Genomic DNA, 13,040 nt, shown 5'->3' on the forward strand with positions numbered 1-13,040 from the left:
TTGTGCCATGTTTAACAATAAAAGTCAACAACCTCTGTCTTGTTTGTTGTGGCAACCAAAAACAACCTTTGCTTTTGTTACCGAGAATCCAAGACCAAAAAAACAATTAATTTTTAATTAATCTTTTATCAAAACCATAAATGATTTTATTGATCTACGTTGATATGGCCATAAAGAATTGACGGCTGACCTACTTTTGTAAGTGTATTTCGGCTATCATCCCGAAAACGCACAACGACCTTTTTTTTTTTTTTATGAACTATTTGTTTCATATCTAGCTTAGGCAATTATTGTGAACATTTGGTCCCTATAAGAGCATTTATTTTTTAGACTTTTAGTTGATTTGTACTTGTCACAATTAGGGATAGCACCCGCGGGTCGTGGATGCGGATCCATTGGATCCATCACCCGTACCCGCGGATTTTTTTTTAAGAGACATCCAATTGAACCCTTGTTCGTTGAAACAATTTGACTATATTTTTACTCCCCATTATTAAACGGGCCATTTTGATGCACACTCTTAAAAAAATAATTTGTTTTTTAAGTTTTATTATTCAACCTCCTTTTTTCAACGGTCACGTTTTTAACAAAACATTTGACAAGTTTGGAAAAAAGTTTTTTATTGATTATCATCAAAAGTTTTCTATTGTCACTCTACTGGATGGAATTATGGCATACAACCAAAATTGCAACCCAACACTACATACGAACAAAAAGGTTGTTTTTAATTAACATATGTATATGTGTTAAACTCGGAATAATAATAACTTATTTTAGAAAATTAACATAAGACATGTTGAAACATTTTTGTCACATTTAGCTCATCAAGTCTAATACTTATCATTGATAGATTTTATCACGTCTAGGAGATGTTTACTTTTTTCTTGTATTAAGTCCTACTTTCATTTACCTTTGTTTGGAAAAAAGTTTTTTTTTTACTTTGCTTTCCCCCTTTTCTGTAAAACTCATTTAAACACTTTCTTTGTTTTTTTTTTTAAAAAAAAAACTTCCTTTTTTTTTTTTACGTTACCCGTAAATTATAAATATATAAAAAAAACTTTTTGTTTAAATTTTTTTTCTAGTTTTTAAAAGGCCACTTGACCAATTTTTTAATTCTTTCACAACACCTGATATCGTGATCGTGACCTTTCACCAAAGCAAGAGATATTCTTGATAAACTAAACACGGACTCGTGTTTGAAATTGTCGGTCACAAAAAAATTCATTTGATAAAAGTATATATTATTTTTTTTAGTTATAGAAGGAGACCACTTCATTTTCAATACTTCATTTTTGACAAAAAACTATTCCATTTTACCATCTCCTTTTTTTTCTTACTTTAACTTTTAAGATATACTTTTAATAAAAATACAAACTACTTTTTCTTATTTTAACTTTTAAGATTTACTTTTAATAAAAATACAAACTACTTTTTGTATTTTAACTTTTAAGATTTACTTTTAATAAAAGTACAAACTACTTTTTCTTATTTTAACTTTTAAGATTTACTTTTAATAAAAATACAAACTATTTTTTTATTTTAACTTTTAAAATTATAAATTTAAGAATAAACATTAGTATGCATGAAATAAATAATGATTAATTGCATAAGTAATCATAAATGTTAGATAACATATAAAGACCCCGTCGTATTCGTATTGATCGGAATTAATCTCGACCCATGGTACCGTGTTGTCAAATGACGTGTTGCGTACATAAAGTACCGTGTTGTCAAATGACGTGTTGCGTACAATCATGAGGTCTTATTAACATAAATATAAATGTTAGTGAAGTTAATAAGAGTTAGATTACAGAAAATATAATTCAGGTGGTATAACCGACCATATATAACTTAAATAACATAAATATAAATGTTAGTGAAGTTAGTAAAAGTTAGATTACAGAAATATAATTCAGGTGGTATAACCGACCATATATAACTTAAATAACATAAATATAAATGTTAGTGAAGTTAGTAAAAGTTAGATTACAGAAATATAATTCAGGTGGTATAACCGACCATATATAACTTAAATAACATAAATATAAATGTTAGTGAAGTTAGTAAAAGTTAGATTACATAAAATATAATTCAGGTGGTATAACCGACCATATATAACTTAAATAACATAAATATAAATGTTAGTAGTCCAAAATTTGATATATTCGAGTCTGAAAATTATTAATAATTTCATACCTTGATTAGTGATTCGTGATCGTTTGAGATATCTTTTAATTACACTAAGCTTTTCGTGCTGATAACGTGTTATAATTCAGTAGGCTTATAACTACCTTTAATGGTTATAAGAACAAAGAGAGAAAAAGAGAGAAGAAGGAGAGAAGAAATATTGATATTTCAAGAGAAATGGTGCACCTTAAATGGTTACCATACATGTCTATTTATAGTATAAAATATTACTATGCAAGAAATATAATAATAATAAAATTAACATCCAATCTAGATATTTTATAACACAATCTAGATATTTTATAACATAATCATTATTCTTATTTTACTTTAATTGTATCTTGTACTGCTCTGAATTTTTTATTAATAAAATACAAAAAAACCATCATGCGACTTTTTAAATTATCGTTTAGTTTAATTTTGTTATTTGTAAGAAAATATTTACGAAATATGTGATAAAGTTTTTCATAAATTTCATATATATAATGTATAGTTGTTAATTGTTAATTTGTGGGACCAAAATGAAGTGTATATTACAAGTTCAAGGACTATAAATGAAAATTGACCAAAAATTCATCGTCTTCCCCAAATTTTAGGTCTCGACTCTGCTCTTCAAACCTAAAATTAATAGCTCCAATTTTTCTTCACTTATAATCTATTAATTTCCAAATACACCAGCTCTTCTACTGCAACAAGTCTCCAACTCTAATTTTATAGATCTACAACTCCAATTTTCTTGATCAGAGCAAGATAATATACCATATACACTACCATTATTAGGGGATGCTAGACACCCCCAAACATCCCTACTAGCTCCGCCATTGGATATCAATATCGCCGTTCAAAAATAATACGGAATAATATACATCTTGTTATGGCAAAAACTCAAGTCTGGAGTCATCCTAAAACGGATTTTTAACGACATACCCTTAGCGTTAAAAAAACCTTTGAAAACTGTAAAATCTATTTTTTTAAACGCAATAATGGTCAACGTAATAATGGATTTGTGTACATATAATCTAATGGTGTAAAAGATTACCTCATTTCTAGAACTATTACATTTCTTCACTGGTAACATGTCTTAGTAAATATTATTTAATTTTTTATTACTATAATAAAGTTACTTATATTATATATTATATAAGTATAATATTAAGATGATATCAAACTAGTTCAGCATGAAACGGATTGAAACTTCACAATGAATTGTAATGAAAACCCATAGATGAAAACGATCCAATATTTTTTATAAACTTAGAGAGTCAAAATGAAATGAGTTTATAAGCTCAATAAAACTACAACATGATATGTAGATTTCTGATGCAATACCATTCCTTGTAATGAAATTTGGAATGTGTTGAGAAGATTGTTTACTGCCCAATCACACGTTTGGCACCATCCAAAGTGTTTTTAAGCAGCATAGCTACCGTCATGGGTCCCACACCTCCTGGAACAGGTGTAATGAATCCAGCCACTTTGCATGCTTCCTGAAAATCGACATCGCCTACAAGCCTGTATCCTGATTTTCTACTAGGATCGTCAACTGCATTTGTTCCCACATCGATAACTGCAGCACCAGGTTTAAGCCAACTACCCTTTATCTGCAAATATTAAGCAAATAGAATCAAATTTGAACATAAAGCGAATAGTTCAGTGGGTGGAGCACATAAACAGGTTGAAAGTTTAACCAACATGTGTAGGTTTAATGCATAAAACATGGTAAACTATTTTAATTAAAAACATACATTCTTACTGAGGTAGGAGTATTTAATTTTTTTTTGTGACATAATAGTGATATAAGACAAAACTCTTTAAATGTGGGACCGAAAGCATTTTGGGTCAACCTGACCCGCTTCAGCCCAAACCAATTTACCAGTTTCGACATTAAACTATTTGACATGTTAGGCTTGTAGGACCGATTTAACTGATTAAATCAAACTTTTAACACAATATTTGAGTGCGGAATCCTCAATATTAAGCAAGGGGGCAAGACCAAAAATTTGTAAAATTAAACCCTTTAATCTTCATATAGGTGGGGGTGGGGGACAATGAAAAAAGTATTAGGACCCTGAATGTGCATGAAAATTGTGTGAATATGGATGAACATGTAGAGAGTATAATATGGCTCTATTAATCGAGTTATCAGCAAGCGTCAATTTATTGGCGACTTGACTGTCGCTTAGAGCCTAAATTGAACTTTAGACGGGTTTGAAACCCATTAAAATTTGATTCTACCATTTTCATGGCGTCTCACACTTATTTTTTGTTTTTTACCTACTTATTGGTCGGAGGTCCATTCGGAAGCAATCTCTCTATCCATAAAACATTGAGAGGGAGGACTTCCTCTACTCTTGAAGTGTTTCGCTCTGGGTGGAGAAATGACTTCTCTTTATTCTAGGATAGGAGAAGGATTGTCTGCATCTTACCTCCCCATACCCCACATTTGTGGGATTGAGTTTTGTTGTTGTATGTAGAGAGTATAAGTCAATCAATCAACATTTCATTCAACAGCTCTATGGAACAACATTACATATCAGTGCTTAGAAGCATTGAGCTAGGAAGCCTTGGGGTCCTATATATAGCCCGCATATATAGGATCCTCCCTATAAGGCTTGGAACACAATCAGCTCATTCCAAGGACTCAAAAATCTCCCTCATGAGTTGATTGTGTTTAAAAAGTGGCTTCCTATAACATACATACAAAATTACATAAAAGGAATCGCGAAGAGCTAACTCCCCCATGAATCAAGTACGTGTCGTTGAAGTAGATCTCCAATCTCAGTATTCTTGAATCTTCAACGATATTTGATGAGATCGCATCACTAACATTGTCTTGATCAATCATTACGCTTCAACCTCCCCCTAGATCCTCAAATTGTAATTTCATTAAATATGCTCGTCTTGAGAACAACATTTGGAATCTTAGAAGCTCCCCCCTCAAAATATAGTGGGCATTAGCTCCTTCATAAGCACTTGATCTTAACATTCCCGGTGAAAGAAAGATCTTCTTTGAATTCTTTGAATTCACTTAGCTCCCCCCGAATAAACAATTTTTCAGCTATAGCATCACTTGACTTGATTAGCAAGTTTCGAAAGAACTCTAGAATCTCCCCCGTCAAAGTAGAGTAGGCTCTTCGTGAAAGGTTTGATCATAGGCTCTCAGAGAGCTGTTGATGATCTTCAAACTCTCCAACGATGAAGGATTTTCTTGGTTTCTCCCTTGCTTCCCTTTCAATTTTTTTTTTTTTTTTTTTTTTGGGTAAGCGAGGAAACCCTCCTATGAACGAGCACATTGGCTCCCCCATAGAAGGTAAAACCTCAGGTAATCAAGCCCTCCGAGCGCGAGACCTGGTACCGGGTGAATTGCGCATTATGCACACCCTCTAGTCACACTTCCTATTTGAACAATTTAGTATAGCCAGAAATTGAACCCGGGTGGTGCGCTTTATTGGACAACTCAGTGACCACTCAGGCAAGCCTGCGTAGTTTTCCCTTTCAAATGAAGTAACACTATTTTTCTTGAAATGCGAGTTCTGTACTGTCATTTATACAGAAGTCATTATCTAAAGTCCGAGTCATGCATTGTCATTTGCACAGAAGTCATAGTCACAACATCACTTATCTTGATTAGAAAGTTCGAAATACCTTGAGAAACTTCACCCTCAAAGTACAGTGGGTCTACGAGGCTTTAGAATTATGAGAAGTCCCGTGATTCTTACATCGACAAGCACACGATTACCAACCCCAGTGAAGAAGGATTTTCGATTCGTTTTCCTTGCTTTCGACTTCAAACAAGCAATACTCACAAGTGAACATCAACTCTATTACATTTCTCCACCAAAATGATGAATTTATAGAATAAAGGCATTATTTTATAATTTGGTTGATGTAATCAGCAATCCCCAAAATTTTTGAATTTTCACCGGAATTGAAATCTCCGAAAGAATTCAGTAACAGGTTAGACTCGGTAGCAGTAATAGATCCGGTAACAATTCACTAAATCTAAAATTTTGCACAGTTAGTCCGTCACCTGATATCAGTTAAGATCCACCATCGAATCCTGTTTGATCAAAGTTATTGGGCCTTAGTAGAGCACCCCACCGAATTTGATATATCATAAATGAATAAGCTATTAGATGGGTCACCGAATCTGTTGGTCCTAGTAAACACTAACCCACCGAATCCAGTAAATGAATTAGTCCACTGAATCTAGAATCAGGAATGGAGTTGGGCCAGAAACTGAGGGTCTCAGGATTCAAGTTGGACCTTAATAACACTTCACCGGATCCTTGTGGGCCACAGATAAAATCACTGAATCCTTGAACATGTACCCTGAGTACATTGTATACATCATCGAATCCTTTTCCTGTTATCATAACCAGATCCTGTAAACATCTTCACCATCTCCGATTCGGTAGCTACAGAGATTCTTAACCAAATTATTATTTGGTAATTAACTAGAATTAGGTAAAAAAAATTCAGGATCCAGTAATGGTTGAGATTCGGTAACAAATTTTGTAACCAAATGTGGTAATAAATCATCACTACACTTACCGAATCCAATTATCCTAAGTACAGAGTCAGTACCGAATATGCTCATATTGAGCATTAGAACACCGGATCCTGAGTTTTTCTAAAACATCACAACCGAATGAGAACGAGTTCAAACTCGGAATCGATTGCTATGTGTTCCTTCTGCTTCGTTTAACAATATGTGTGAAGATTCCACTCCAAAAACATCAATAAAAATTAGAATCGATGAAGAATATATAACGACACCTTCATATGATACTTCTTACTGATTTCAACTTGTAAGATCTCTTTCATTTTGTCTTTCTTTCAGATTTCAAATCGTATTTCATATCTAATGATCATCTTCTTATTACGATTTCAGTTGTAGGCACATTATACGATGGACCTTGTTAAATACGTTTAAGGTGCTATAAAAAACTCTTCATTAGCACATAATTGTATAATGCATCAAGGTTATTCTAATAAAGGTTATAGGGTTGGTGATCAACTAATTTGGACTAAAAGTCTCCAAACCCCACGCTTTTGGTGAATTCTCTTTCGCTATAGTACCATCTAATTTGCCTATGGAAGACCATAGTCGATGGATGTCGCAACATTTGTGGTATATATGACGGGCATGGTAGGGATGCCGCATCACTTTATCTTCTTCAGGGCCATCTCCTTGGTAAGTTTTCTTATTCTTGCTTTCCTCATTTGCTTCATCAAGAACTTTTGTGAAAAATGGTAAAAGATATTTCTTTTTGTTAACATAAAGATATTTCTTTTCCTTGTTTTCCACATTTTTCTTGATCGAGAATTGTTGTGGAAAAATGGTAAAAAAAAACTGTTCTTTATGTTTAAGTTGGCTTTCAAAACTGTAAATGACTGTACCTTTGGGTTGGGTCTTAATGGCTTTACATTATGTAAATGACCATTCATTTTCATCCGAAAAGACTGTTTCTTTTTATTTAAATTGGTTGTGGCCAAAATGATTAAAGACTGTTATACAGTTTGGTTTAAAAAAGTGAAAGTCGTGTTATTTGGGATTTAAACTTTTATATAGTTTGTTTTAAGAGTATTGAAACTTTTAGACAGATTGGTTTTAAAAAGTAAAAAACAGGTTCTTTGGGTTGGTTTGGGACGGTCGGATCGGGTTGGATTCACTTTCTATTGGTTTTGTTGAGTCATGTTTTATACCAACAACATTTAATCACACTTCATTCTCTTACAGATCATATCCGACAACAAAAGACATTTTCACAGCAAAAGCTTGATTATGCAATCTGAAACACTAAAACATGATGGTTTAACCTAGTAATAGTTGAATATGTTAGATCAACCTAATTTGATGAAAGCAAGTTTCATCATGTCTTATAGGGTTGGTAAGAGGAAGGATGATGTATGTCTGGTCTCACATCCTCTCTGTCAAAGTAGAATACAACTACAGAGATGTAGAGATGTTTCAGTGTTGCGGATTACATATTCAACCCTTATCAACCCTATAAGACATGAAGAACTTGCTTCCATCAAATTAGGTGATCTAACATATTCAGCTTTTACTAGGTTAAACCATCCTATTCAGTGTTTCGGATTTCACATTCAAGCTCCTGCTGTGAAACTATCCTTTGTTACGATTATGATCTGTAAGAGAGTAAAGTGTGATTAAATGTTAGTGTTAAACATATGACTTAACGAAACCAATAGGGAAGTGAATCCAACCCGATCCGACCCGTCCCAAACCAACCCTAAGAACCTGTTTTTACTTTTTAAAACCAAAGTGTGTAAAAGTTTCAATACTTTTTTAAAACAACCTGTGTAAAAGTTTAAATCCAAAAGAACCTGACTTTCACTGTTTTAAACCAAAAAGTATATCAGACTTTAACCATTTTGACCACAACCAAGTTAAATAAAAAGGAACGGTCTTTTCGAATCAAAATGAATAGTCTTTTACATAAAGTCAAGCCATTAAGACCCAATCCAAAGGTACAGTGTTTTACAATTTTGACCTAACCAACTTAAACATAAAGAACAGTTTTTTACCATTTTTCCACAACAATTCTTGATCAAGAAAAATGTGGAAAACAAAGAAAAGAAAACTTACCCTTTTAACCAGAACTAACTTAAACAAAAAGAAACAGTCTTTTGGGGTCAAAAGGATCAGTCTTTTACAAAAACTCAACCCATTACGACCGAAACTAACCCAACCCAAATGAACACCCTATACAATTTTGACCCAACCAACTTAACAAAAAGAAACATTCAACTTAGACAAAAAGAAATATCTTTTATTTTTTCACAAAAGTTTTTGATCAAGAAAATGAGGAAATTTTGACCCAACCAACTTAACAAAAAGAAACATTCAACTTAGACAAAAAGAAATATCTTTTATTTTTTCACAAAAGTTTTTGATCAAGAAAATGAGGAAAGGAAGAATAAGAAAACTTACCAAGAAGCTGGTGTATAAGAGATTCGTGAAGATAAAGTGATGTGGCGTCCCCACCACGGCCGTCATATATACCCACAAATGATACAAATTGACATACATCAACTTGAATATGGTCTTCCATAGGCAAATTAGATGGTACTACATCGAAAGAGAATTCACCAAAAGCGTGGGGTTGGAGACTTTTAGTCCAAATTAGTTAATTACCCGCCCTATGACCTTTATCAGAATAACCTTGATGCATTCTCCATTTATGTGCTAATGAAGAGTTCCTTACAGCCCCTTTAACGTACTTAACAAGATCAATAGTATAACGTGCCTACAACTGAAATTGTAATAAGAAGATGATCATTAGATATGAAATACAACTTGAAATCAGTAGAATCAAAGACATAATGAAAGAAATCTTACAAATTTACAAGTTGAAATCAGTAAGAAACTGTATTGAATTTTAATGACGAACTGATAACAACAAATGTACATTTACATTAATAAACAAGATAAACAATAATGAACTAGGGACTTATACATAAAATGCACCAACAAGCCTAGCCGCCATTTTCCCACACCTCTATATATAATCTTTGCTTTCCATATAGTATAATGAAGATGTTTGACTATTTATCAAGTATATATAAACTAACACAATAAAAGACTATATTGGCATATATAAATTATTACCATCAAGTAACCTTTAAGTAAAATAAACCCCGGTAGCGATAACCTTTACACTTCCTTTGTATTTGTTGTACTTGTTATAAAAGTTACATCTTTGTAGTGACTATAATGAGCTAATACTTTTGACGTCCATACTTGAAACTGACCGACGTCTTTTCTCGAATTAAAAATAATTTTTAAATCGATTTTCGGACATTTAACTTCATTACACGTAACTTGAAATTATACATGAAACAATATATGCTTACCATCGTAGCTTGTCCTGCAGCAGCAATAACAATGTCTGCCTCGCAAATGATACTTTGTGGATCGGGTGTGTTCGAATGAACGATAGTAACTGTCGCATCTTCTTTAAGCAGCAGCAACGAAACTGGTAAGCCAACAATGTTACTTCGACCAACAACCACTGCCCGCTTTCCTTTTATGGTAACACCACTGCGTTTAAGAAGTTCAATACATCCCTGTTGAAAGGAAAAAACAAATCATTCAGATCTTTTTATCGAGTATATAATCATGCTTTAATTTCTTATCATGCCATATAGATGAGACTAGAGGTAGCAATTGCAACCCATTTCCTTTAAAGATGAGTAAATTTGGGTTACCTTTGGAGTGCAAGGAAGGTAGAGTGGGTCTCTTCCTTTCATAGCAAGTTTACCAATGTTAAGAGGATGAAATCCATCTACGTCTTTTTCGATGCTGATTTCAGTTAAGACTTTTTCCTTGTTTATGTGTTTCGGCAAAGGAAGCTGAACCAATATGCCTGCATTTAATAAACTCACATCTATAAACAATTATGTATATTAGACGATCCGTATCCAACTAAATTAGCGTTTGGATGTGCGTTTTTAACCTTGATCATGGTGAAATCAAGAAATGGAAATAAATGTCCAGGTGCTTAAAGTAAAAAAGGTATAGTTTACCAACTAACGCACAATTTCATATATACCAATAATTTACTAACCATGTACATCGGAATCTGCATTTAATTCGTGGACCTTAGCGATCAATTCAGCTTCGGGTACTTGTTCTGGAAGATCAATGTCAATCGACTTAATTCCAACCTCAGCACAAGCTTTTCTCTTCATATTAACATAACTTTGAGAATCTTTTCGATGTCCAACAATTACTACAGCAAGTCCTGGAGCCTGTTATAAAATTTCCTATAAATATACAGTTATAATTTTGACCTTGTGAATGCAGAATCATGTATAGTCTTCCTAACTTTTTGTCTTGATAACATGAATAACGCAACTAACTCAAAATTTTTGGAGCTGAAAATAAACCAAGGCACACACTTTTTCTCTCAGACAGTTACTTAAAGAAAAACCTAAGCGACATTACGAGTTAAGTCAACCTTAAAAATGAAATGATCGGCTACTCATAACTTGCATCATTATTTGAAGTTTAAATTGATTTGGGGGTTACTTGACAAATATACGAGCTCGGTCTAGGGTCAACCATAAAGAAAGAAATGTTATATTCAAAGAGTGAACTGCTTATCAGCATAAAAATATGTTGTACATCAAAAATCAACAACCAATAATTCAATGTAATAGCAGAATCAAAACAGGGGGAGAAATCGATTGACCTTGCCATATTTTTCAATCAAATCCTTGCATTCAGACGCAATTTCAGAACGAATTGTCTGTGCAATCGCTTTTCCATCAATAATTTGGGCTTTATGATCTACAGGCAATGCCATATTGATAACAACTGAGATATCAAGGATTCAACCGATCCTGAAACGATAATTTTCAATATACAAACTCAAATCAGCAAAATAATAATCAATAAACTTATACATTGAATTGCAAAAAATATAAAATAAAATAAACAGGAGCAAATTGGTAAATTAAAAGTTATAAAAACTCTCTAATGGAACCAACTTTACACGAAACGCTATAGTATGTATCCAACTTTAACTATTGATTCGAATCAATCAAACTTTCAATTTACAACTTATATGCTGAAAAAATTGCAATAACAATGAATTGAATTGATAGTTTGATACTTACGATACATGACAAATAACCTATTACAACCAAATAATGCTCAGATCATGATTTGATAATTGAAATTGGAAACATATCATTAATATGGACAAGTAAATTTAACTAATTCGTATATGTAACTATGTAAATATATAAAATTAAAATATAATTTATAAATCAAACAGATTGAAGGAGCTTACTTAGCGTGAGTAGTAGGTAGAGAATCAGATCGCGGTATAAGATTTTTGAGGATTATTTTGATCAAATATTTATATATATTTAGTTTATTTCACAAAGTTTATAGGCTTCTGCAGAATTCACTTTTTCGTTATCTTCCCGACAATCAGCCTTATGGAAATCACAGCAGAGTGATCACACCTCTGCTTGGCTAAGGGCAGTCCCTATTTTGGGGTTGGGTCAGACGATGAATGCAAAGACTTACCGATGTGTGTTGTGCTACCGGTTAGGTGTTCCATTGTTCTCTATCTCGACGGCATGCTCTGCCTGTTCAAGGGTTTTTACTGGGGATATTTTCGGGGATCACGCGGTGTCTTGTGCTGGTATGGTAGGTATTAAGCATCGACATAATATTGTCCGGGATTCCCTTGTTGATGTTTGTTATCGATCTGGGATTTCAGCGAGAAAGGAGGTTGACATTGGGTTGTCTGGAGGGAACGACAGGGCCCTCAGACCTGCAGATGTGTTACTTTATTCCTGGGATTGTGGTCGCGATGTTTGTGTTGACTTGACAGGGTCTTCTCCTTTGACACAGTCTGGACTTTCTGACTTTGTCCCTGGACGTGCTGTGATTAATGCGGCTCGTCGGAAGCGGGTCAAGTACGAATCTAGTTGTCTGGCGATTGGTTATGGTTTCATTCCTTTCTCATTTTCTTCCCTTGGGAAATTAGAGAAGGAGGCTGTTTCTTTGCTAAAGCGGGTTCAGAAGAGTTCGATGGCGCAAGATATTGGTGCCGGTGCTGCTGCTCATATTTTTACTAGGATAGGTTTTGCTATTGCTAGAGGTGTGGGGGCCCAGATTGTCTCTAGGCTTCCCACTAATTTTTTGTAAGTTTTAAAACTTTTAAGTTTATTATTATAATAATAATAATAATAATAATAATAATAATAATAATAATAATAATAATAATAATAATAATAATAATAATAATAATAAAATTTAATTTATTTATGTGTAAAGAAGAAAGATAAGGGGGACACGCTATTTGGGG

General features: G+C 33.2%; 1 protein-coding gene across 2 annotated transcripts; it reads right to left on the bottom strand.

Moving 5' to 3' along the window:
- Positions 1-3,409: 3,409 nt before the first annotated feature.
- On the bottom strand, positions 3,410-12,089 carry LOC139871584 (bifunctional protein FolD 2-like). Of its 2 annotated transcripts, none has more exons than XM_071859286.1 (6): positions 11,836-11,919; positions 11,409-11,559; positions 10,782-10,965; positions 10,423-10,580; positions 10,069-10,281; positions 3,410-3,788 (listed from the first exon to the last, which is right to left on the bottom strand). In XM_071859286.1, exons 2-6 carry the CDS (start codon positions 11,520-11,522, stop codon positions 3,558-3,560), a joined length of 900 nt encoding a protein of 299 aa, XP_071715387.1. In that variant the 5' UTR covers positions 11,523-11,559; positions 11,836-11,919; the 3' UTR covers positions 3,410-3,557. The 2 variants fall into 2 exon arrangements, with proteins under 2 accessions (XP_071715387.1, XP_071715386.1); XM_071859285.1 differs by lacking the exon at positions 11,836-11,919 and adding an exon at positions 12,012-12,089 and having other exon boundaries at positions 3,411-3,788.
- Between the last annotated feature and the right edge of the window lie 951 nt (positions 12,090-13,040).

The sequence above is a fragment of the Rutidosis leptorrhynchoides genome, chromosome 10 (assembly GCF_046630445.1).
Source record: "Rutidosis leptorrhynchoides isolate AG116_Rl617_1_P2 chromosome 10, CSIRO_AGI_Rlap_v1, whole genome shotgun sequence".
Classification (NCBI taxonomy): domain Eukaryota; kingdom Viridiplantae; phylum Streptophyta; class Magnoliopsida; order Asterales; family Asteraceae; genus Rutidosis; species Rutidosis leptorrhynchoides.

What these genes read in the sequence shown, in the direction of transcription:
- LOC139871584 (XM_071859286.1), bottom strand. Translation starts at nt 11,522, where the DNA reads ATGGCATTGCCTGTAGATCATAAAGCCCAAATTATTGATGGAAAAGCG. An exon ending in TGCAGATTCCGATGTACATG is followed by an intron (nt 10,581 to 10,781) that starts GTTAGTAAATTA and finishes TATTAAATGCAG; the next exon opens with GCATATTGGTTCAGCTTCCT. An exon ending in CTGCAGGACAAGCTACGATG is followed by an intron (nt 3,789 to 10,068) that starts GTAAGCATATAT and finishes TAATATTTGCAG; the next exon opens with ATAAAGGGTAGTTGGCTTAA.